Source organism: Triturus cristatus, chromosome 6 (assembly GCF_964204655.1).
Source record: "Triturus cristatus chromosome 6, aTriCri1.1, whole genome shotgun sequence".
NCBI classification, from domain to species: Eukaryota; Metazoa; Chordata; class Amphibia; order Caudata; family Salamandridae; genus Triturus; species Triturus cristatus.
Window position 1 is genome coordinate 1,695,598,651 of NC_140589.1, and position 24,238 is coordinate 1,695,622,888.

General features: G+C 46.5%; 1 protein-coding gene across 1 annotated transcript in view; it reads right to left on the minus strand.

The window, feature by feature from the left end:
• Positions 1-6,296: 6,296 nt before the first annotated feature.
• LOC146821852 (spermatogenesis-associated protein 7 homolog) overlaps positions 6,297-24,238 on the minus strand; it is a 1,028,728-nt gene continuing 1,010,786 nt past the window's right edge. Inside the window, exon 11 of the mRNA XM_085609389.1 lies at positions 6,297-6,773. Within this exon, the coding sequence (XP_085465515.1) occupies positions 6,657-6,773 (117 nt within the window). The 3' untranslated portion in view covers positions 6,297-6,656. The remainder of the gene's footprint in view (positions 6,774-24,238) is intronic.

The window sequence follows — 24,238 nt, forward strand, 5'->3', positions numbered from 1 at the left end:
TTGGTTTCCATTCCAATTCACGTTACTGTGGGATTGATTGACGTAAGTTATTCATGCACTAGTGAAACACATGTCATTGCATACCTAATTGATCTACTAGTGAGTCCCCAGAAAAACATACTTCATAATTTGGTGTATTTTTCGTATGCCATTACACCAGAATAAATATATTTTTTATGGGATTGTATTAGGTTAGTGCACATTCAAAGAGTTTGAGTCTCTTCCTGTGCTGAACATAGTTGGCATGAGACTCATTTATTGACAAATGAGCACCAGGAGCCTTCAGATGTCAAGAGTGTAATATTTAATACTCAAACCTCAAGAACATCTGTTTTGTATTTGACTCCAGACCAGATATTTTGTCTGTATATCATATATGTAGATTGTAAGTTAAGTCAAATGTTAATACTTTCCTAATTGTGAAAGCTCTTTGGCACATTGGAATATGTTTGTTTTCCACTTGATAGTTTTCGATGTAACTTGTTCATTGCAGAGAGTTCCTTTGTAGATAACAGCTGATCTTCTTCTGTAAGGAGAATAAGGCTTTGGCTGATTAATTTTGCAGATCCTTTAGATAAGGCCTTAATGTCATTTCAGATAAGTCTTTTTAAAGTGTCACTTTCTGCTCTCATGCATGGGGTGGTTTGGATCCCACTTTTATACTCATTTTAAAGACTGGGGGTGTGGATGCACTGTCTAAGGTTCACAACCAGTTTGGTTCCCTTTCAAATGTCATTTTCTGGCTGTTCATCCAACACATCATTTGAGCAAGGTGATAGCTCTCACAGCAAGTCACAGTGGTGCTGGCTCCAGTCAAAATATTCAAAAGAGTGTGAAATCTCTGTACCTGCCTGTTATCAGCCCTGACCAAAGGTCAGACTCTGGCTAGAAACATTTTCACCTTAAACATCAGAAACTGCAGTCCCACACCTCACCCCTAACATCTACCAAATGACACTGCTCAGGAAACACTAATCAGCAGCTATTTGTCATTGACTTGATAAAGCCAGCCATGTCTCTATCCTCCTTCACTTCAGTGTCTGAAGTACCCCCAACCTCTAGCCACAGGTATGTAAGCAATACACTTCCATTGTCTGAGAAAGCTATATCAACCTTCCATCTTATGCCATGCTAGGGAGGGGGCTTTTCAAAATGTTTCCCACTGGTCTTAGTACTCAGACTCTTACCACACAGAATCATACTTCCACACAGGTCACACACCTATTACACTTGCACACACTTGACGTGTCCACAGGATATCTGAGCAAGATCTGGGGTTCACATACCAAGCGGAAGTTTACTCAATAAGGGTCAGTAGACCTTTGCTTCCACTTGACAAAGAGAAAAATGTTGGTCATAATTATGATTCACAAAAACTCAGCATGCTGCTACCACTGCGTTATGCAATTTCCCAAGGGCATGAACAGTAGTCATCATCTCAAAATCTAAAACGCTCTCTGTAGGCCCCTCCAAGTCACAGAACAGATCCTGGACATTGCATTACCTGGTGCATGCTTAGGCCTTTGCATTCACCTAGATTAGTGGGACTCCATGATAAACAAAACATCAGGATGCACACCTGTTCTCCTTGCAGGAGACATTCCTGCCCAACATTGACCATGATCAGTCCTTCAAAAGCTCCATAAAGAGACCTCCCAGATCTCTCCTAATAATTTGCCTCAAGGGCCACTGTCAAGTAAAATCAACTGCTAGTCCATGTTGACCCAGTTGGGGAGTTCCAACAATTACTCTCCAATTGGTGGGAGCGCATGGCATCTTGGCAGTACATTTGTAAAAACCCTGGCTTGCTCTTAGTAGCTGGATAACAAGGCTCCTTTCTTTGTATGCCCCTCTCCTGTTCCAGAGGAACAGTTAGTTTAAATAATCGATTTGATTTGAGAATCATTCAGTTTTGTTTTACCTTTGGATGAGATGTGGCTGGTATTCCATTCTGGACTGTCAACCCTTCAAATTTTTTGTTATTTTCTCATCGAAAAGCCTTACTCCAGCCAAAAACCTTAATGTAGGCCCAAATACTTTACACTGGGAAATGTCCCCAGTAAAAACTTTTCTCCTGCCCCGTCCATATATCCCTCTGTTTTGTTCCACTTGCTATTATGGCATTTGCTTGGCTAAAAGAGAATGAGTAACGGTAAAAAAAATTCTCATATATATCAAGGGACACCTGACCCCTTGCCCATATGGGAGATCTTGACAGTTCCTTTTGGGGAAATATCCATCATAGCAATAGATGGTGCTTGAGAAGTGGGGAGGAAGCTGGAGACAGACAGGAGTGCCTGTGGAAACCTGGTACTTGTAGCACAGAGACTGTGCAATATGGACAGTGATGGTCTGCTTGACATTCTGTGCTTCTGATCTGGTTGATTGTTCTGTCAGAAGACAGAGATGGTCTACTCTGCAACCTGCAAATGAACATTTTTCTCACGTCATTTACGGTGTTCCTTCAACTGGCTCCTAATTTTTTTATAACACATTTTATTGATTTTGATGTGGAGGGTTTCAGTACAGGAAAACAAGCTAACAATAAAACAACGATGGTGCATTTGTCCCCACCCGGTCTCTCCCCATTTCTCCCTCTCTAAGAATCCCCGATCTAACTTTTCGCAAGTTGTTGACTGGGAGAGGGCATCAACAATCATCCTGTGAATGTACAGATCTCTGCCTCTATCTTGTCAGTCTGTGAGACCCTTGGGTCTATGGTGCTTCCCCTGTAATCTACCCATTTTTTTCAGATCTTGGTGTGCTTATGGGAACCCCCTGGCTTCCTACATGGCCTATTCTCTGCTCACGTTCCAGTCAAATCCTCGGCGCCATTTCTCTATAGAGGGAGGGTCCCTATCTTTCCATCTGCGTGATATGTCCCGTTTAGTCACAGTCAATCCTAATCATAGTAGTGATTGGCTATACTGATCTCTGCTGAGGTCTGTGGTAATCTGTAAGAGGACTAACTTTGGATCTACTGGATTGGTCCCCCCCTAGTACCGGTTTGAAGCAGGAAAGTATCAGTCTCCAGTACTGTTCCAGCCTGCCACACGTCCATGTAGTATGCAAGCGGTCATCCTCTTGAGTTGTGCATGGAGACAGAAGGTAGAAGACACCAATCCCATCCTCCAGAGTCCATATTTGTCCAATTTGTAATGATGACAATGTCTTGTGAGTGCTAGTCTTTATCTGGTGTTTTCATTATCACATAGCTATCCATATGGGCCTTCCTTATTTCCAACAGCATCTTGGCTTCATCCCAATTCCATTTGATTCATGGAGTTACTTAGCCAGGTCAAAATATTGATAAATGCAAGTAGAGAAACAAGTCTTCCAAAATCTATACCCAGACCTACCAATATCACAACAAGACTTTGTTTCACCATGCTCCCTCACTCAAAACATATTTCTCAACTTGTTACTCGAAGTGAGGCTCATTTTTACTGTTTTCTACCATTTATGGCAGAACAATTTGACACATGTTGTACTGAGCACCACACCCCCTTATCTTTATGGTCATGTTATGCCTTATCTAAAAATCAAAAAAGTAGATTCAGTCAAACAGATGTTGACCTGTATCAATTTACTACTCCTTTTCATTTATTGAGCCTAATTTATAAGGTTAATAAACTGCTCAGTGGAACAACTGTTTTCTTTGCACAGAGACTCATTTTTATGGCTCTTCATGACCTCTTGGGTCTGCTTTAGGACCAGGGGATTAAGGCCAAGGATGTCCTTAGTAAAGAACATCCTAAATTTCCTTTTCAGTATTCCTTAGCAGTGGAGCCATGGCTTCTAAGGACAGCTGTTCAAAAGCATTGTCCACGACTGTTTGTAAGTGCCTGTTCAGGTCCAGGTTATCTTGGTCAATAGAACTGGTATTCAGGTCCCACAATTGTAACTGAGGAGAGGAGTTCTAGGGCATGGAACCTCAACTGCACAGCCCATCACTAAGTATCTAGCTAAAATGGTAAGCAGTGTTGCCATGCATCCCCATGGATTGTGTCACATTCCCAGATTTACAAAGACTTGTAAGCCTGGAAATGCGTCAAAATGCTACGCCTTAGCAAGTGAAGTGAAATGAGTGGAAATATCTTGAATTCTTGTTATTTTCTTTTTCCATGTGTGCTGCCTTCCGCATTACACTTAGAGGAAAATGCCTTCAATGATTGTTTTTGTGCAGGAAGGCTGTAATGCAGGCACCCTTACGTCATGGTACAAGACTGCCTGCATTGGTACTAGGCTGCACACAGTGCACCAGCAATTGAGAGAGCAGAACTGTTGCATATCTTTGAAAATATGGAGCACTTCTGCTCCCTCTCTTTCACGGAACACAGCACAGCAACTTTGCTTGCTGCCTTACATTACGTGAAAGTTGAGTAAATGTGCCCCAAAGTGTCTTAACACCGGGGTAGAAAGGAGACGGTTTGTTTTTTGCAGCCAGGCACTGTGCTTGCTCACAGGTGCTCTCCAATACCTGCTGCACAGCGCAGGAGCTGAGATCTACCAGAGGGGAGGGAAAGAAGTCGGGAAATGGAGCTGCCTGCCGTTGTTTGGTTTCACAGTGCAAGTCTCCAGACATTCTTTAGCAAAGTGAGACCTGGGCCCAATATGCTAAGGTGCCGCATGGGGGCCTGCGTGGTGCAGACGGATGCAGCTAAATACTGTACATTATAATTTTATAAAGGCTTGTAGGCACAGCTCAAAATCATGAGTCAAGCGACTTCCAGGCAGACGTTTGTAAATATGGGTCCTGGTCTTCTGAATCTCCCCCATGGAGTGAGACTTGTTTCCTACTAAGGGCCACAGCCCAGAAGAAAAGACTGGCTCAATCCTATTGTGGAACTGTGGTTTGGATTACCAATGCTCGGATGAGGAGCCGGGTTCGATTTGAAAGCGCAGAAGAGAGTTTGGCCAGTGAGGGCTTTCGGCTCGAAATTATTGGTGCCCCTTGTCTAAACCATAACAGCTGCACCCAGTGGCACTGGGTTGTCCATCACTTGGGCAAATAATGTCTTGTGACCCAGTACATTCACTTTTTGAGAGGTTGCTCACACCACTTACTCGTGGCCAGCGAGGGGCTGGGTAGAATGACTGACTACTTCATCAGTAGAAAGTGTTCCCAATGGCCAAGACCCCGTACTAACTTACAGACTGACTTTTAGTGATGAAATCCAATGCCACCTGTCGGTTTGGTGCACCCCTCACTCTGCACACAAGTTAAGAGGTTCTGGAAGGACTTAGTGCTGATGGTAGCACAGAGCCTCAAAGACTGATGTCTGACCATGAGAAGCAGAGGCTCATTCTCCCTGGGCCACAGCGTGATTCTATATGGCAACAGGCGCGGGCCACTATGGCGTTGTCTTCTAACCTCCCATGGACTCAGAATCCAGAACGTCTGCCTATGAGCAGATGTAACTTGCGGCAGTGTTGCTTGATGTGCCCTTGCATCAAACACGCAAACTAGCAAAACTGCTCATGCGTTTGCGCTGCAGAGCAGTGCACTGCTCTCAAGAACAAGGGTCTGCCTAGTTCTATGCGTCTGTGGGGTACCAGGGGCCGCACGCCCGCGGACGCAGCTCATTCGATGGGTGAGTGTCAGTGAAGTTGCATTCCTTCTCTGTGCAACATGAGAGGATTAGAACCACTAACTACCCCTATCACCCATTGTTAACAGTTCAGCAGGCAAGAAAGAGACTAGTGTTCCCAGTTGAGGGAAGTGTTAGAGTATTGGTCATGTAGCACTGCAGATTTAACTTGTAATTAGGACACTAGGAAACTGGCTTGTGTGACAATCAATTTTAAGGTTCAAAAGTGTTTGATCGACTTTTAGACATAACATTAAAGAACAGAACAGAGCGGTAACTCTCCCTCCCCCATATGGAAATCTTTGTGCTCTTCCGCTAACATGTTACTTTTGTTTCTGTTCTTGGTTTTAGACTTTGTTTATTGAAGATCTTATATTTTCTTTTAAGCCTACACATGATAATACACTCTCTGTACTTGATAGAACAGGGACCTTCAGCTTTTTCTGCAATAAGAATTAGTTATGTTCAATAAAAATCATAGCAAGCTTCTAATATTAGTGTGATAGTGACCACCCGTGTAAGATAACCATCAGTTCTTCAGGCCGGGTTGCCAGCATTATTGTGAAAAAGGCTTTATAAATTTGGAATGACTCCCTTTTGTATATACCTGACAGCCAGAACTGCACTGCTAATAATCAAGCCAAAAAGTATTACCAATGCCTTTTGATTTATCACTCAAAAAACAAATTTAAATATATCAGCTTGTGAGTTCTGAAAATACACGCATTTTTTAATCGAATACAGATATTTCAATTTTGCGATGTATATATTAATACAAGCAAGCAAAAGCTTCTAATTTAGAAGGCTGGGCTGCACACAGAACAGCTAGTTACAGGTAGCTGGAGAGCTACTCGTTGGAGACGCTTGTGCTAGAGTGTCATTTTAACTGCAGCGTACCATGTATTAAACATTATCACATTTATTTGGTTTTGAATATTCGATTTCTTATCCTGCTATGCATTCATCAAAAGATGTGTTCTTCCAGCGATGCTGTTTGCCTTCTTCCAGTGATCTTTTAATACCTGGCACGTGGATTAGAAAACAAGTGAATGTTCAGGATACAGGTCAGGCAGCGAGGCTGCTGTCATTGTACTGAAATCCAGCAGAGCTGATCGAGAAGTCCAATTCACTGCAGTTGGTAAGTTCATCAGTAAGTTCTTGTAAATAGTTTTTCATCTTCTTCTGAAAATGAGGAAAGAAAAACATAAAAAGTCCATTTATATCTTCAATATTGAACACTAAGGGCCATATGTAGGAAGCCAAATACCGGTCGGTAACGGCCGATTTTCGGTAAATATCCCGTTACCGACCGGTATTTAGGCTTTTGCTATGTAGGGGGCATATTTCAGGATTCGGTAATTTACCGAATCGGTAAAATTACCGATTCGGTAAATACCGAATCCTGAAATGATATGTAGGGGGAGTGTCTCGTCGGTGTGTGGATTCGTTATTTACCACCAACTAAAAGTTGATGGTAAATGACGAATACCTGTAAAAAAGCATTATTGTGCTATTTGAAATGTGCAATGTGGCAGACATACATGCCCTTAGGGCATGTACATACATGCCCTTAGGGCATGTATGTGCGCCACATGTGCACACATGCACGAATCAGGGGTGCAACAGGGTGTCAATGTGACACCCTGCCACCCATGATAATGCCTCTCCTATTACCGATTTGGTATTTACCGAATCGGTAATGGCAACTGGCTTCCCATTCATTCCTATGGGCCTCCAGGCCCATAGGAATGAATGGGAAGCCAGTTGCCATTACCGATTCGGTAAATACCGATTCTTAAATACCGATATTTACCGAATCGGTAATAATTTACCTACATTACATTTACCGATTCATAAATACCGAATCGGTAAAATTCGGTATTTAAGAATCGGTAAATGTAATTTACCTACATATGGCCCTAAATATAGCTTTATTGGCATTATGAATGCATGTATGGGCACTCATCGAATTTATATACAGGACACTCATCGAGTAACTGTTGTGCCCTGCAACTCTCCTAATAATAATAATGTGTTTATTTCATGTTTAAATATCTATCTTAATCCCAACATCATGGCCTTGTTTAAGAGGCGGGTCACACAGAAATCTGGAAGTGATATGTTTTGTTGGAGAGGCGCGCCATCACCGATTTAGAGGTTCCTGAATTTGGTGGACACTGCACCAGGTAAATTCTGCAGGTTCTGCCATCATTTTCGCCGAGAAATGGAGAAAAATCCACTAAAAAAAAAGTGATGCAACCTTCACCAAAGTCACGGTTAGATTTAACAGGGCTTTGCACTCATGAAACGTGATGCAAACTTGTGCAAAGTCCTGATAAATTATTTACTTTCTAGCGCAAATCTTTTTTCACACAGAAAAGTTGTCTAAAATTAAAACAAAAAAGCACTTTATGGTATTTTTCGTTACTTTTCATCACGGGGGAGTTACACGGTCGCTCCCACACTCCCACCCATGGTTTTTAATGTACAGCTCTATCTAGTATAATCTGTACACAGGACTTTGTGCCAGAAACGTATGTGTCTTGGAGGCAGGCATAAGGCTGGGGATTTTCTTTTCTCCTGTAAATAAAAGCAGAGAGCAAGAGCATCATATCTTAGTAGACATTGTGCTGTCCTGCTTTCTCCCTTTCACGCAAGACACTTCCGCGACTTTAGTTACATTTTTCTTTTTAGAGTTTTATATAGCACGAACGAGACCCGAGATATCGGGTATCAGAGTGCTTTACATGAGCACCAGTTGCGTTGTAGACGGACACATTCATTTTTGTTGGGCACGGGGAGATTAAGTGATTTGCCCAGGATCACAGGATGTTGAGCGTCGTAGCCGAGACTCGATTTCGGTTCCCCAGCTTCGAGGTCGACCCCTCAAGCTGTAAGGCTTCATCCTTTCCCTTGTTAAGGCACTGGTTTGCATGACTTACAAGTAAGTTTACCTCTTAGAGTGAATTTTCCCCAAGATGAATTTACCACAAGATGAATACACATGGACTTTAAGATTTGCATAGATTTGTATATATTTCCATTAGTGCTTTTGGGACTTTTGTGAATGCCTTTAAAACTAGGACCCAGATTTTCGTAGTTGTCACAGAACGAAGTGCAGCAGCCAAAAATTCTGCACTGCGTTGCGTGACAGGAGAGTGCCATATTTACAAAGATATGGCTTCTCCTCTCCTCTCCCTAGTGCCGGTGCTGATTTCAGCTGCTGAGCGCCACACACACACTTTAGCACCATGGCGTCAGGGTGTGTGTGTGTGAGTCTAGCATAGGTTTTGTACAAGAAGGGTATCCTTCCTGTGCAAAATACTATGCTTAGACAAATGAAATCGTTTTTCCTACTTTGTACGTGTGCTGCACAGTGCAGCGCACATGCAAAGAACAAAAAGTGCAGAGAAATTAAAGCATTTCTCTAGTTAACGCCTGCTTTTCACAGGCGTTAATTTTTGGCGCAAACCACTTTCAAATGATGTTTGCGAATAGGGTTTAGCATCAATAAGCATGGGGGGAGGGTAGCACGGGCCACCCATGTAATGCCCGCTTGACGCAAAGTAATGCAAAGCAGTGTTGCGTGCTGCTTTGTGTTACTTTTTCATACAAACCAAGCAAATACCAATTTGCATTGGTTTGTGAATCCCAAATAAGGTTTAGCGTTGGTTTAGCTTTAGACGTAACACTAAACCTTTGAGAATCTTTGCCTAGGACTTCAATTCACAAAGCCATCGTCAGTTGTTAAAGTACTCGTGATCAAAAATGGATAATTTACAGCTTCCAAAAACTGTGACCTAGCAGTAGTATACCCATTTACACCAGTGCAATATTATCTTATGTTTGCATAATATTATTCAGAGTAGTTAGAAAATGGGTGGTCTAAGACAAATTTGGTCTTGAATATTACAAACATGTAAGATTGCAAGTGTTCACAAACTCCTCACTAAGCCTGGAAATGGTTGTCATTTACATGATTCAAAGGTTAGAGTCAATGCCTTTCAAGGGTCATGACGGGAACAGATAGACTCCTAACTTCCATGAAGGTATTGGAGAGATGGAGTCTCTACAAGGGAGTGCTTTTCTACAATGTAGGTTTGTACTGTGCATACAATCTATATAGTGCTGAAGCTTACAATATTAATGCCTAAACAAAACAAGCACTGGCATCCACATTTTTGTGCCTTGCAAGTGGCAATTTCCTGATGCAGCCGGCAGTACATTAGGCTGTGAATAAAGGTCCTTTGAATTAAACGCAGGTGCTACCTGCAGCAGGCTGCAGTACCTCGGTGGTCATCACACACAAGTTGAAAACAATTCCCACATAGGTTCAAATGAAAGCACACACCCACTCTCTGTAAAGTGTTATCCGTGTAAATAGGCACTTCAGCGCCCACATCAGTATAGTAAGTGCTATACAATATATTAGAATGTGGAGCACTCCATTGAAGACAATGGAGTGCTCCGAGCCTCTACGGGCCGGTAACGGCCCGCAGAGCAACATTCCAATGTTGTTTTACAAAGGCCTCTCAGAGCCCGAGGGGATTTAAACCCCCTGGAACTCCGAGAGGCCTTTGTTTTATTTGTGAGAACATTCTGCCCTCTAATGGCAGAATGTTCTAATAGCCTTATAGCTCTTCGTAGCGGGGCTGTACCGGCTATTAAAGTCCCGCTCCCTCTTTAACGCTGGAGCGGGCCTTTAATAGCCGGTATAGCCCGCTACGGCAGGCTATAAGGCTATATTACAATGCCATAAGCCCTTAGTAGAAGTCCCATAATCATAATATGCCCTTTTTCACAAAAACACCATCTCAGGACAGGCATACAATATACACACTGCAAAGGTAATGGTAGGTTAGGTATGGTAGGTTGGGTGTGATAGGTGCATTAGGCAGGATATATAAGTTATGCTAGGTAAGGTATTACATGTGTGGTAGATAGAAAGCAATGGTAGGTAGACATGGTAGCTTAGGTATGGTTGGTCAGTTATATAAGGTTCAGTGCAGTGGGTAAGTTAGATATGATAGGTTAGGTTTTGTAGATGGGTATGGCAGTCATGGAAGATATGGTAGGCTAGAAATGATAGGTATGTAAGGTTAGGTAAAGTAGTTTATGTATGTTAGCAAGTAGATATAGTAAGTAAATAGATGACGGCAGGAGTGGATGGTCCAAGGGCCCCGATGCCATGGCGGTGACTGGCAGCCATCTTGGAGCGATGCTTGGCTCCCAAGCCCACTGAGGACAACTCGTGGTGCTAGGCCGAGTTGCGGCTACTGTTGACAAGGGGCCCCAGGCAGGTGAGGAGGACTTCCGGGGTCCAGGAGACGCTGAAGCCACAGCCAAACGGCAAATGGACGCCTTGGTACAAGGTATGGGCATTCTGCGCAAGAATCAACGTAAACTGTTCCAAAAAGTTCAGACCAATAGTGCACTTCTTCAAACCCTCCACCCATGGACCAAGCCATGACCCTGTCAAACCTCTCAGATCGAGTGCAACATTTTGAAAGCGGAGATGAAGACGCAGAAGAGAGGGAGAGCTGCAACAATCTGCATATTGTTGGCCTGCCGGAAGGACCTGAAAGGCAAGATCCCACAAAGTACATTGAAACATGGCTCCAGAAAGAGGTCTCCGCTCAAGGCCTCTCACCTTTCTTCACGGTGGTTCATGCCCACAGGGTGCCTGCCCACTGGCCCCCACCTGAAGTGCACCAAGACCTATAGTGGCACACATCCTCGACTTCCAAGACAGAGGCACTGTTGCAAGCCGTGAGAAGCGCAGACCGGTTTCATATACAGAATGCCGATGTGATGGTATTCCCCGATTACACTTTAGTGATACAACATAAACGTTCCTCTTTTTTTTCAATATAGCCCACACTTGATTTATTGTTTTTTGCAGCCCTACCCACATTTATGAGGTAGGGTTCCGTTCTTGATACGCCGCACCCATGTACTTTTTGATCCTCAATGGGCGAGTGACATAACATATTGAATTATTTCTTTTATAAGTAATCGTAATGCATATGTGCTTTCACCAGTGTTTTTTCCACACTACAGAACCTAGTGGACGTATTCACCGTAGACGAGAATCCCATGCGCCTTAGTCTCAATACATTTGCCCGCCCCCTCTTTGGGATGAGTTTCTGTGGTAGTCTAGATGAGTTTATGCACATTTAGGAAAGTATTAAGTTTTATGATCAAACGTGTTTAACTGCCACTATCTCCTTTCAGGTTGCCCCACTTTTTCTGTCCTGATGAAGACCCACATTAAAGGTTTTGAATAACTGCGCTTTTCTGGGTCTAAATGTTAACAACCTCATTATCTATGCTGGGACTGAATCATTATCCTCAAAGAGGGAATTGATTGATTAAAGCATACACCTATAGCATAAGGACATTGAATAGGATACTGATCTTTACTTCAGACAGGCTGTATGCAGTTGCCTGCCTGCACTGCGATTCATGCTTCATTCTTTTTTTATTTGTAAATATCAAACACCTGTCATTTTGCAAGAGCACTTTTTCTTGCACTTTTCACACGATGGAGCAGCCATTATATTCTGAATTTTGTGCATATATTACAAAACATTAATATATGTGATATTTTGCATATTCCTTGGCTCTGGTGTTGTATTTATTTTGTTCTCTCCTCTTTTGATCTTTCATAGGGTTCAGCATATGACTAATCACATTGTGTGTCTTGTGAGAATTTGCTTCTTTTTTAAAAATAATTTTTGTAGTTCCTATTTGAACCATTTTGTTGGCTGTCTCAAACTGTACCCAGGTCCTACGGTCTTTTGGGGTCCCCCATTATGTTGTAATGGCAACCAGAATATTGTCAGAGCTTCCATCCTTGTCCATACGGACCTATCTAGGTGTGTCCCAAGCTGCAGCACATTCTTAAATATTAGGAGGCTTTACTCAATCCGAGACTTAGTGTCTACCCAATATCCCCATTAAGCTTGCCTCATTTTGATTTAGAAAGGCGTCTGATTCCCATGACTGAACATACATGCACTGGGTATTTAATAATAATTGGTCCTGCAACACATTGCTACCTGTGCGAAAATCCTATACTCCACACCTATTGCTAGAGTGAAAACATGCCTCTGTATCTCAGATTATTTCACGATACAGCGAGGCACACAGGAGGGATGCTCTCTATCCCACTTACTTTTCATACTCGCAATTGGACCACCGGTCAAGTCCCTCCACTGAGTGGGGGCAGCCATTGGCCATCTCTATGGCTAGGACCACACTTGGTTTCGCTCAGTGCGGATGACCTACTAGACTATGCTCGGAATCTCACAGCAGACTTGGCTGGGATAGAGGAGATAGTGCGCAGGTTTTACTTGGTCTCCGGGCTTAAGATCAACTGGAACAAATTGTGTGTTGATCTTATATGTAAGGGCGCCATCCCTAGAATGCTGCCCCATGGATTGAAGGGCTTTGCGCTGGGCGCAAGATTGCTTGAAATACCTCAGAGTACTGGTATACCACTCAGACAATATCAATGGTGATATGGGAGCAGCAGTATTCCCTGAAATTACAAGTTACATTCTGGATCACACTACCCCTATCAATGACGATAACCAAAATGGCTGGGCTGCCCCGATGTATTATTTTGTCAACATCCCCATGGTATTATCAAGATTTTCTTTTTTCGGAGTTGGATGTACTCCTCAGAGAACTGCTGTGGGGAACTGGGTGGAGACGTGCAGCTTCATCAGTGCTTCAATTACCCTGAGAGAGAGGAGGGCTAGCAGACCCCAGTTTTGAGTAATATTATATAGTGGCCTACTATGTGACTAGCCGGCCACTATCTTGATGACACAACACTGTCTCAGTTGGAACTAGACGTAAGGGCACTACAGATATCGCTGTTCCTGACCTCCCGACGTACAACTGGGGGACCAAAGCTGATGGCAGTTGCTGATACTGCTCTGAAGTGGGCTTACTGCTAATTTGACCCTACCTTTCCATAGACTATCAACTTAGACCTTAACTCTATGATCCTTTAGCTCTATCACTCAAACTGGGAATTGTACTCTGATAAGCTTTCAATAACTTCGTGCCCAATATGGCATACACAAATGGCCATTAATAATATACGAACACATATAAGCAGCACTACACACCCAATGGCAGGCGGTTCCACATGAAACACCAACACATGAGCTATTACAGACCTTGCACACATTCGGATTGGGCTGTAAACTTGTCCAGTGGCTGTACCACTCCCAGCTACAACCTGTTGATGTGGAGTTTTTCCTACTCTGTGACCGATGGTAAACTGACATAGGTAGGGTATTTAATGATAAGGAAAGGGGGGCGTGGCCAAGATGGCGGCGAGGTGAGACGCATCTCTCTGTCTCTCCCTCGCGCGCCCGAGAATAGAGCCGGAGCGGGACCGATTTCTCCTCCCGTTTCCGGCACACAGCACCGCCGGCGAAGCCCGAGAGCGGGGCGCACCTGTGGATACCCAGCCAACGTCCCTGTGAGCGGTGGGGCTCGCCCGCCGGCGGAAGACATCGAGGCCGCTTGCGGCCTAGCGGCGAGCGACACAGCCCCGGCCTCAGGTGCGGAGGGCCCAGCGAGGGGGACGGCGCCCACGGCAGTGCGGTGGCGGCCGGGAGGACCAGGGGCTGCAAACTAGCGGACACAGCGCCGAGCCGGTTGCTGCGGCAGCGCAGACCTGCAGGTCAAGGAGGTGGCTGGCGCTCAGGAGGGCCCGTGGCCTAGCGGGACACGGCGCGGGGTCGGCCCGGCCCGACGCGGAGCCCTCGGTGGAGTCCGGGGATGGAGGCGGAGGTCGCGCGACCGCGCAGCTGCAGGAGGCTTGACGGGCTGGGGATCGCCCGCCCGCATCGGACAGCGGGGTGCGATTTGAGACCCGGCGCTGAAGCGCACATAGAGGAAGGCGGTGCCATCAGGAGGCCTCCAGGTCCCCAGAGGTGAGCAGGGGGGACCCACGACCCCAGGAGTGTGGAACACAGCGAGGAGCCCGGCGGGCGGGAACCGGTGCGGACTGGCCCTTCTGAAGCGGTGGTGGGGGTGGAGGAGGAGAGGGCTGCTGACAAGTCGCCCCACGGTCGGTGGGGGAGAGCCCTGAGACGCGGAGAGCGGTCGTGGAGGATGCCCACCTCCCCGTCGGAAGCAGCGTAGGTGGGGGGCGCAGTGACCCGCGGAGCCGCGGAGGGCAGACCCCGGGGACCTGCCTGGCCCGAGAGGGGCGCGATTCCGGGGGCCCCACTTGGAGGGACGCTACGGAGGCGAGCCCACCAGCACGATGGCGACGCAGAGGGGTAAGGGCAAGGACAAGGCCCAGGGCAAGTCGCTGCAGGAGCTGTTTGCCAAGACCCAAGGGGGGGCCCTGACGGTGGCTCCTGAAACGCGGTCGACCACGGCTGAGGCGACGCCGTCAAAGGGGTCCGGAGATGACGGAGCGGAACCGATTACCAAGGCCCTCCTGCTGTCGCTATTCGCGGAACAGAAGGAGGAACTTAAAGGCATGCGGCAGGAGCTGGCGGCTGAGCTACGGGAGGTCCGGAGGGACCTGGATGGCCTGGGGGAGAGGGTGCAAGCGGTGGAAGACAGGGCGGACGCACAAGACACGGAACTCTCCCTGGTCCACCAGGATCTTCTCCGGCTCCACGACCAACAAGTGGACATCCAAACCCACCTGGAGGACCTGGAGAATCGGTCGAGGAGGCACAACATCCGCATCCGGGGGGTGAAACGGGACGCCGAGGCGGGAGACATCTTCACTTTCGCCCGAGAGCTCTTCAATCAGATCCTGGGCAAGCCGGCGGATACGATGCTCACTCTGGACAGGGCCCATCGGGTGGGCCCCCCGTGCCCGGACAATGCCCTTCCTGCCGACATTCTGGTCTGTGTCCAGGACTACACCACTAAGGAGGAGATCCTCCGTGCAGCCCGAACACAACACCCCATCACCTTTCGGGGTCAGCTCCCGGTGCTCTATCAGGACCTGTCCGCCCTAACACTGCAGAAGCGCAGAACCTTCCGCCCTGTCACGGAGGCCCTCCGTCAACGGGGCATTAAATACTCTTGGGGCCATCCGTTTCGTCTTATTTTCCGACATGAGGATTGGCTATACCAGCTTCGATCTCTGGCGGAGGCGTGCCAGCTGCTGGACATTGATTGCCCGAAGGAGGAGGGGGGCGGCCAGGCACTGAGCTCTCAGAGAACTGGCGGTCCCGGCGTAGGCTGGAGCCGATTGAAGCAGCGACGCAGGGGCCCTAGACGACGGAGGCCGCCTCCCGAAGAGATTGCCAAGGGCCGTCAGGATGCCATATCTTCAGTGGCTGGAACGCTGGCACCGAAGGGCGAGGTCCCCTGAGGGTAACTAACTGGGGACAGTGGTGAGGTTGTTTCTTTTCTATTGTCTGTGCCTCCGCTCTCGTTGGGGCTTGGCTGGCGGACATGAGGGCGGCCGGGCGGGGGAGGGAGGGGACACTTTGGTACGCCGCGTTACCCCCTTTTGACTCTGGACTTCCTGATCTTCCTTGGAAGATGGACTTTCGGTACGCTTCATGGTTTTGGGGTGGGGGAGGGGGGTCGTATGGGGTCAGTTGGGGTTTTCTGTTTCTCTATTTCCTTTCCTTCTTTTCCTTCTCTTTCCTGTGTCGGGTTCGGGGGAGCGGTGGTTGGATGCCGGGGACGCATTCGGGCGGGCAGGGGGATGCGCTTCGCACGTGGGTGCTCGTTGATTGTTGGGAATGCCCCCAGTGACACTTAAGATCCTTACGCTCAATGTCCGGGGCCTGAACAACCCAATTAAGCGCCGTTCCATCATTTCCCTTCTTGCACAATCGGGGGCGGAGATATGCCTCCTCCAAGAAACACATTTACTCATGCGAGATACCCATAGGATGCAGTCCAGGTCATTCCCCGTGCAGTTTTTCTCCTGTGACTCCTCGAAGCGGGCGGGGGTGGCGATCCTTCTCGCACCAAGATTTAGAGGGCTCTCAGTGTGTAAGGTGGCAGAGATTAGGGGCAGGCTGCTGGTCTATCAATTCCACATGGGAGACTACACATTCACAGCTGGCACGATTTATGCGCCCAATGATGGACCGGAGCGGTTCCTCCAGACGGCACTGACGAACTTATCGGCCTCCTCGGACCGGAGGTTGCTGCTTGGGGGTGACCTAAACCTGGTCTTCGACAACATGATGGACCGTGTGGCCCATCGCACGGGGCAGGTGGGGGCCTTGTCTCCGTCGGGACACACGGCGCTGCAGGAATTAGACATGGTGGACCTCTGGCGACTACACAACCCCACGGCCCGGGAATACACACATACGTCGGGAGCGCACGGTACATATGCACGCCTGGATTATTTTCTGGCCACCCGTGCGCTCGTTTGGGAGGCCTCGGGGGTGGAGATACTGGCGGCGTCCCTCTCCGACCATGCGGCGGTGGTTATGACGCTGACGCTCCTGCCTATGAGCAGGAGGATGCGCCAGTGGCGGTTGCGGGATTCGCTCCTGCTTCGGCCCGCGGTGGTCAAACAGCTACAGGGGGTCATCGAGGAATACCTTCGGTTCAATGACAATGGAGCCACAGCCCTCGCCACGTGTTGGCTTGCCCTGAAGGCGGTGGTCCGAGGTGCCATTATAGCCCTCTCTGCGGCGGAAAACAAAGAACGACAGGCGAAACGTGCGGAGCTATCGCGGAAAGTCAGGGAATTGGAACGTATGCATAGCCGAACGGGGGCTCCGAGAGTCTGGCGGCTGTTAAAAACGCAGAGAGCACAGCTAGAAGCGCTAGACCGCGACAAGGCGGAGTATGCAGCACTGCGACTCCGGCACAGCTATTATGTGGGAGGTGATAAATGTGGTGGCCTTCTGGCCCGCTGCCTGCGGGAGCACCGACAGCGAGAGGGCGTCAAGGAGATAGAGGACTCCCGTGGGGCCCTGCATACAGATGATGGGAGATTGCCGCGACGTTTCGAGATTTTTACGCCCGGCTCTATGACGCGCAGCCCCTCGATGGTGGCGGGGTGGACGCATATCTGGAACAAGCGCGGGTGGAAGGCCTGTCTTTACCCCAGGCTGAGCTGCTAGAATCGCCAATCCGGCCAGAGGAGGTGATTTCGGCCATAGAGAGGCTCAAGGTGGGCAAGTCCCCGGGTCCGGACGGCTTCTCGGCCATGTTTTATAAACAATTTTGCTCACTGGTCACTCCACTCCTCACGCGCCTTTTCAACTCGTTTGACACGCTCGGGGAGCTGCCCCCATCCCTACTGGATGCGGCAATCGTGGTGATCCCCATGCCTGGGAAGGACGGCAAGCAGTGCGGTTCCTACCAGCCTATTTCCCTCCTCAACGTGGATCTCAAGCTGTACACGGGGATCTTGGCGGCTCGTATTGCGCCCCACTTGCCGAACCTCATAGACCCGGACCAGGCGGGCTTTATCCCAGGCCGCCAAATGAGCGACCACACGAAACGGGTCCTGCATCTTATAGAGAAGGCCTCCCGCTTCCCGGCCGACTACGCCCTGTTGGCGGTCGATGCCGAGAAGGCATTCGACCGGGTGCACTGGCCCTATCTCGAAGCGGTCCTGTGCCGGTTCGGCTTACAGGACAAAATGAGGGCACGGATACTCAATTGCTACCGCGATCCCCACGCATCGGTCCGAGTTAACGGCCACACGTCGTCGCCCTTTCGGATCTCCCGGGGCACTAGGCAGGGCCGTCCCCTCTCCCCGCTGCTCTTCGCCATGTATATGGAGCCCCTAGCGCAGCACATACGCCAAAACGGCCAGATCGCCGGCATCCGGTTCGGGGGGGACACCCACAAGATCTGCCTTTATGCAGACGATGTCCTATTGACCTTCAGGGAGCCCTTGACGTCCCTGGGAGCGATCTTGCAGGAGCTTTCGGTGTTCGGGGACATATCAGGCTTCAAAGTTAACATCGCCAAGTCAATGGCGCTCTCCCTCTCTCTCGCGCCGGGCACGGTGGCGGACCTACGCACGAAATATCCGGTCCCCTGGGCGACGGGCCCTGTCCCCTACCTCGGGGTGCAGCTGGCGCCCACGATCCCAAGCATTAGGACCATGAACTACGACCGTCTTTCCTCCGCCATTAAAGCGGATCTCCATCGCTGGCGCCGCCTGCCGATCTCGTGGCTTGCCATTACAAAAATGGGGTAACCCATGGTTTGGGGACCTGGGTATAGACTTGATACCAAAAACAATGGTCCTTGACCAATTTGTTAATACAAGTGAGCCAAATGCTTCACTTAGTCAATTAATTTTATGATCTTGAGCTCAGAAACCAAAACTCTTTATAAAGGAAGGAGCTCACAATACTCAATATACAATTCAATCCAACAAAGAACAACATCCCACCTTGTTTAAATTATTATACATATTCATTTATTATTTAATAAGGCAGTACAAGGTTGCTCCAAGGGGAACGTGCGTCAAAGAAGAGTGATTAAAGGGTGAGTAGGTGAAACAAGGAATGGAAACATAGTGGTAAAGACATTCATTTAGTTTACAACAATGAGGATCGGTTGTAATTCACCGTCCAGTAGACCTGGTCACATTTCTCAATCGCAGAAACATATTTTTATATTTCAAAAGACCCAACAAGTGGTCTAGCACGAAGGACTGTATGTGTGTCCCAGGTAATAAGGAGTAAGCGTCGACGTTTCGACCCGTCTTAAAGGCCTTTAGGAGATTTAGACCTTGACCGTGCGGATCTTCATCAGGACCAAGGGGGGCGGGGGCAACCTGACTGGGTGAAGATATTGATCAACCACCTAGAATGTTAAAACAAGGGGATGTAAGGATGTTGTCCTAATTAAAAACAAAACACTAAAAACACGTACGTCATAGTCAATCGTGTACCTGATTGAATTAAGAATTTCAATTCAATAGGGGTCACCAGGCTTCCAATGGATGGAGGACTGCGTGTCAAAGGTAGTTTTTCAGGCTGTAGGGGAGTTAATCCATGCTGTGGGGAATATCAAAGATGAAAGAATTCTAAGTATGGGCGGTGTAACCTACACGCACTATTACTGAAAGATTATGATGCCAGATACACCATCGGTGTAGAGTCACACAATATGTGTGCTTAATTAAACAAGTGACAAGAGCTAATGACAATGGACTAACGCTCATTAGTGTAGAGAGGAGCATATAGTCACACTGAACGCTAGCGCGTAATGTAAATAAACAATTTTTAGGAATTTACAGGCCAACCGATACTAATAACGTTAACGACATTCATTAGGTGAGTGGGAGAAACATCTTACCGCAACAGACGCTACTGTCTGGTTCGGGTCAGTCACTTGAATGATCGTGGCAACGAGGCGTATTGTTCACTCGAAGCTAAAAATAAATCGAATGATTTGGGTTTGAAAAGAGCCTAGGAGTAAATTTGATTAATCCCGGGGCTAAGAATGGAATTTATCTTACCAAGAGGCACAGTGTATGTGCTGGCTATTAGGGAGCGTCCGTCTCCGTCAAAGCTCCCGCTTGGTGTGAGCTTCGTCCGCGTCTGCGTACAATTACCGGGGCAACCGTCTACGTGTTAATGACGGTTACCGGGGAGTAGACAGAGTGGAAAGACTGACCGAAACTTACGGAAAGCCATGGAACTGGATACATAATTAATTATTGGATGGTGCAGTATTTAATAAATTCGGACAACATAGCCAAAAGGTAAATAAAAATTAAAAAATTACATGGAATTGTTATAATCATAGCATACTTAGTGAGAAGGAATACCACATATACTTATAAACAATCCATGTATCGGAGGACAACCACATATAGCAAATATGCGTGCAAACAGACAAAAATATGTAAATGAATAGCTGGCTAGATCAACAGTTCATAATGGAAACCTGTTTATTAATTTCCTCAAGTTCGTTAAGCCCTCTAGTTACAGTGTCTAAGGAATGGATCCATCTGCACTCACGTTTGTTCAGTATGTCTGAGAAGTTGCCCCCTCGAGGGTTTGGTTTTACCTTTTCCAATACCCACCACCTCAGGATGTCAGCTTTGTGTTCGAACCTACCGAAGTGTTCCACCAAAGGAGCACCGGGTGTATTGCAACGGATACGACTGCAATGTTGCAGTATCCGACACTTCACTTTTTGGATAGTTTGGCCCACATACAGAAGTTCACATGGGCAAGCAATCACATAAATCACCCCAGATGTGTTACAGTTACTGTGTTCTTTAAGTGTGTGGGTTTGGTTGTTGTGTGTGAAGTGATTAATCGTTCTAGTCAGAACACAAGCTTTACATGAACCACATTTGTGGTGTCCCATAATGGGGGTACCCCATAAAGTGGTCTGTCCTGACATTTGATTAGTGGGTAGTAGGGATTTGATCAGGTAATCCCTGATATTTTTACCTTTTCTAAAGGCATGCAACGGGGTGGGTATACTGCCTAGTTCCTCTGCAACTAAGTACCAGTGCTGGTTAATGGCCTTTTTAATGACATTGCTCTTGGTGTTAAACGTTGTCACGCACACCAACCTTTCCTCATTGCTCTTTTCTTTAGATTTGGGAGTTAATAGGAATTCCCTGTGGTTATGCCAAGCCCGCTTCCGTGCCTTCTTCAAAAGCCTGATTGGGTAACCGCGGTCTATTAGTCTAGACAGTAGACCCGCAGATTCATCAAAAAAGTCTTCTTTTTTTTAACAGTTCCTCCGAATCCGGAGAAACTGTCCAAAGGGTAAATTGTCCCTAAGGTTCCGGGGGTGATGGCTTGAGTAACGTAATAGTGTGTTTCTTTCACTAACTTTCCTGAACAGTGTGATGTATAATTTACCTGATTCAGGGTCACATTTAATAGTGATATCAAGAATATCAATGCTTTCTCTGCTGTAGTTCATGGTGAATTGAATATCTGTGGAACAAGTGTTTAGCCATTGGTGGAATTTTTTAAGATTCTCTTCTTCGCCTCGCCAGACAAATACAACATCGTCGATGTATCGACGCCATAGCTCTATGCAATTACTGTATGGATTTAGTTGGTTGAGGACATACCGATGTTCAAACTCACTCAGGAAAGGTTGGTGTGCGTGACAACGTTTAACACCAAGAGCAATGTCATTAAAAAGGCCATTAACCAGCACTGGTACTTAGTTGCGGAGGAACTAGGCAGTAAACCCACCCCGTTGCATGCCTTTAGAAAAGGTAAAAATATCAGGGATTACCTGATCAAATCCCTACTACCCACTAATCAAATGTCAGGACAGACCACTTTATGGGGTACCCCCATTATGGGACACCACAAATGTGGTTCATGTAAAGCTTGTGTTCTGACTAGAATGATTAATCACTTCACACACAACAACCAAACCCACACACTTAAAGAACACAGTAACTGTAACACATCTGGGGTGATTTATGTGATTGCTTGCCCATGTGAACTTCTGTATGTGGGCCAAACTATCCAAAAAGTGAAGTGTCGGATACTGCAACATTGCAGTCGTATCCGTTGCAATACACCCGGTGCTCCTTTGGTGGAACACTTCGGTAGGTTCGAACACAAAGCTGACAGCCTGAGGTGGTGGGTATTGGAAAAGGTAAAACCAAACCCTCGAGGGGGCAACTTCTCAGACATACTGAACAAACGTGAGTGCAGATGGATCCATTCCTTAGACACTGTAACTAGAGGGCTTAACGAACTTGAGGAAATTAATAAACAGGTTTCCATTATGAACTGTTGATCTAGCCAGCTATTCACTCTCGATACCCTGTAACAATCCTGACTGCCACAGCAGCTTGTGGTATAATGGTCCCGCTTACCAAATCTGGTCTAACACTTAGTCTGTAACTGTAGAGCACCAACTGTTATTGTAATTTATGTTGATGTATATGTCAATTAATTGTTTACATATTTTTGTCTGTTTGCACGCATATTTGCTATATGTGGTTGTCCTCCGATACATGGATTGTTTATAAGTATATGTGGTATTCCTTCTCACTAAGTTTGCTATGATTATAACAATTCCATGTAATTTTTTAATTTTTATTTACCTTTTGGCTATGTTGTCCGAATTTATTAAATACTGCACCATCCAATAATTAATTATGTATCCAGTTCCATGGCTTTCCGTAAGTTTCGATCAGTCTTTCCACTCTGTCTACTCCCCGGTAACCGTCATTAACACGTAGACGGTTGCCCCGGTAATTGTACGCAGACGCGGACGAAGCTCACACCAAGCGGGAGCTTTGACGGAGACGGACGCTCCCTAATAGCCAGCACATACACTGTGCCTCTTGGTAAGATTAATTCCATTCTTAGCCCCGGGATTAATCAAATTAACTCCTAGGCTCTTTTCAAACCCAAATCATTCGATTTATTTTTAGCTTCGAGTGAACAATACGCCTCGTTGCCACGATCATACAAGTGACTGACCCGAACCAGACAGTAGCGTCTGTTGCGGTAAGATGTTTCTCCCACTCACCTAATGAATGTCGTTAACGTTACTAGTATCGGTTGGCCTGTAAATTCCTAAAAATTGTTTATTTACATTACGCGCTAGCGTTCAGTGTGACTATATGCTCCTCTCTACACTAATGAGCGTTAGTCCATTGTCATTAGCTCTTGTCACTTGTTTAATTAAGCACACATATTGTGTGACTCTACACCGATGGTGTATCTGGCATCATAATGTTTCAGTAATAGTGCGTGTAGGTTACACCGCCCATACTTAGAATTCTTTCATCTTTGATATTCCCCACAGCATGGATTAACTCCCCTACAGCCTGAAAAACTACCTTTGACACGCAGTCCTCCATCCATTGGAAGCCTGGTGACCCCTATTGAATTGAAATTCTTAATTCAATCAGGTACACGATTGACTATGACGTACGTGTTTTTAGTGTTTTGTTTTTAATTAGGACAACATCCTTACATCCCCTTGTTTTAACATTCTAGGTGGTTGATCAATATCTTCACCCAGTCAGGTTGCCCCCCCCCCCCCCCCCTTGGTCCTGATGAAGATCCGCACGGTCAAGGTCTAAATCTCCTAAAGGCCTTTAAGACGGGTCGAAACGTCGACGCTTACTCCTTATTACCTGGGACACACATACAGTCCTTCGTGCTAGACCACTTGTTGGGTCTTTTGAAATATAAAAATATGTTTCTGCGATTGAGAAATGTGACCAGGTCTACTGGACGGTGAATTACAACCGATCCTCATTGTTGTAAACTAAATGAATGTCTTTACCACTATGTTTCCATTCCTTGTTTCACCTACTCACCCTTTAATCACTCTTCTTTGACGCACGTTCCCCTTGGAGCAACCTTGTACTGCCTTATTAAATAATAAATGAATATGTATAATAATTTAAACAAGGTGGGATGTTGTTCTTTGTTGGATTGAATTGTATATTGAGTATTGTGAGCTCCTTCCTTTATAAAGAGTTTTGGTTTCTGAGCTCAAGATCATAAAATTAATTGACTAAGTGAAGCATTTGGCTCACTTGTATTAACAAATTGGTCAAGGACCATTGTTTTTGGTATCAAGTCTATACCCAGGTCCCCAAACCATGGGTTACCCCATTTTTGTAATGGCTACCTTTGTGCAGGCAAGTCCTGCGAGGGTTTAAGTGTTTATTTGTTATGTGTCTTTGTTTAATTTGT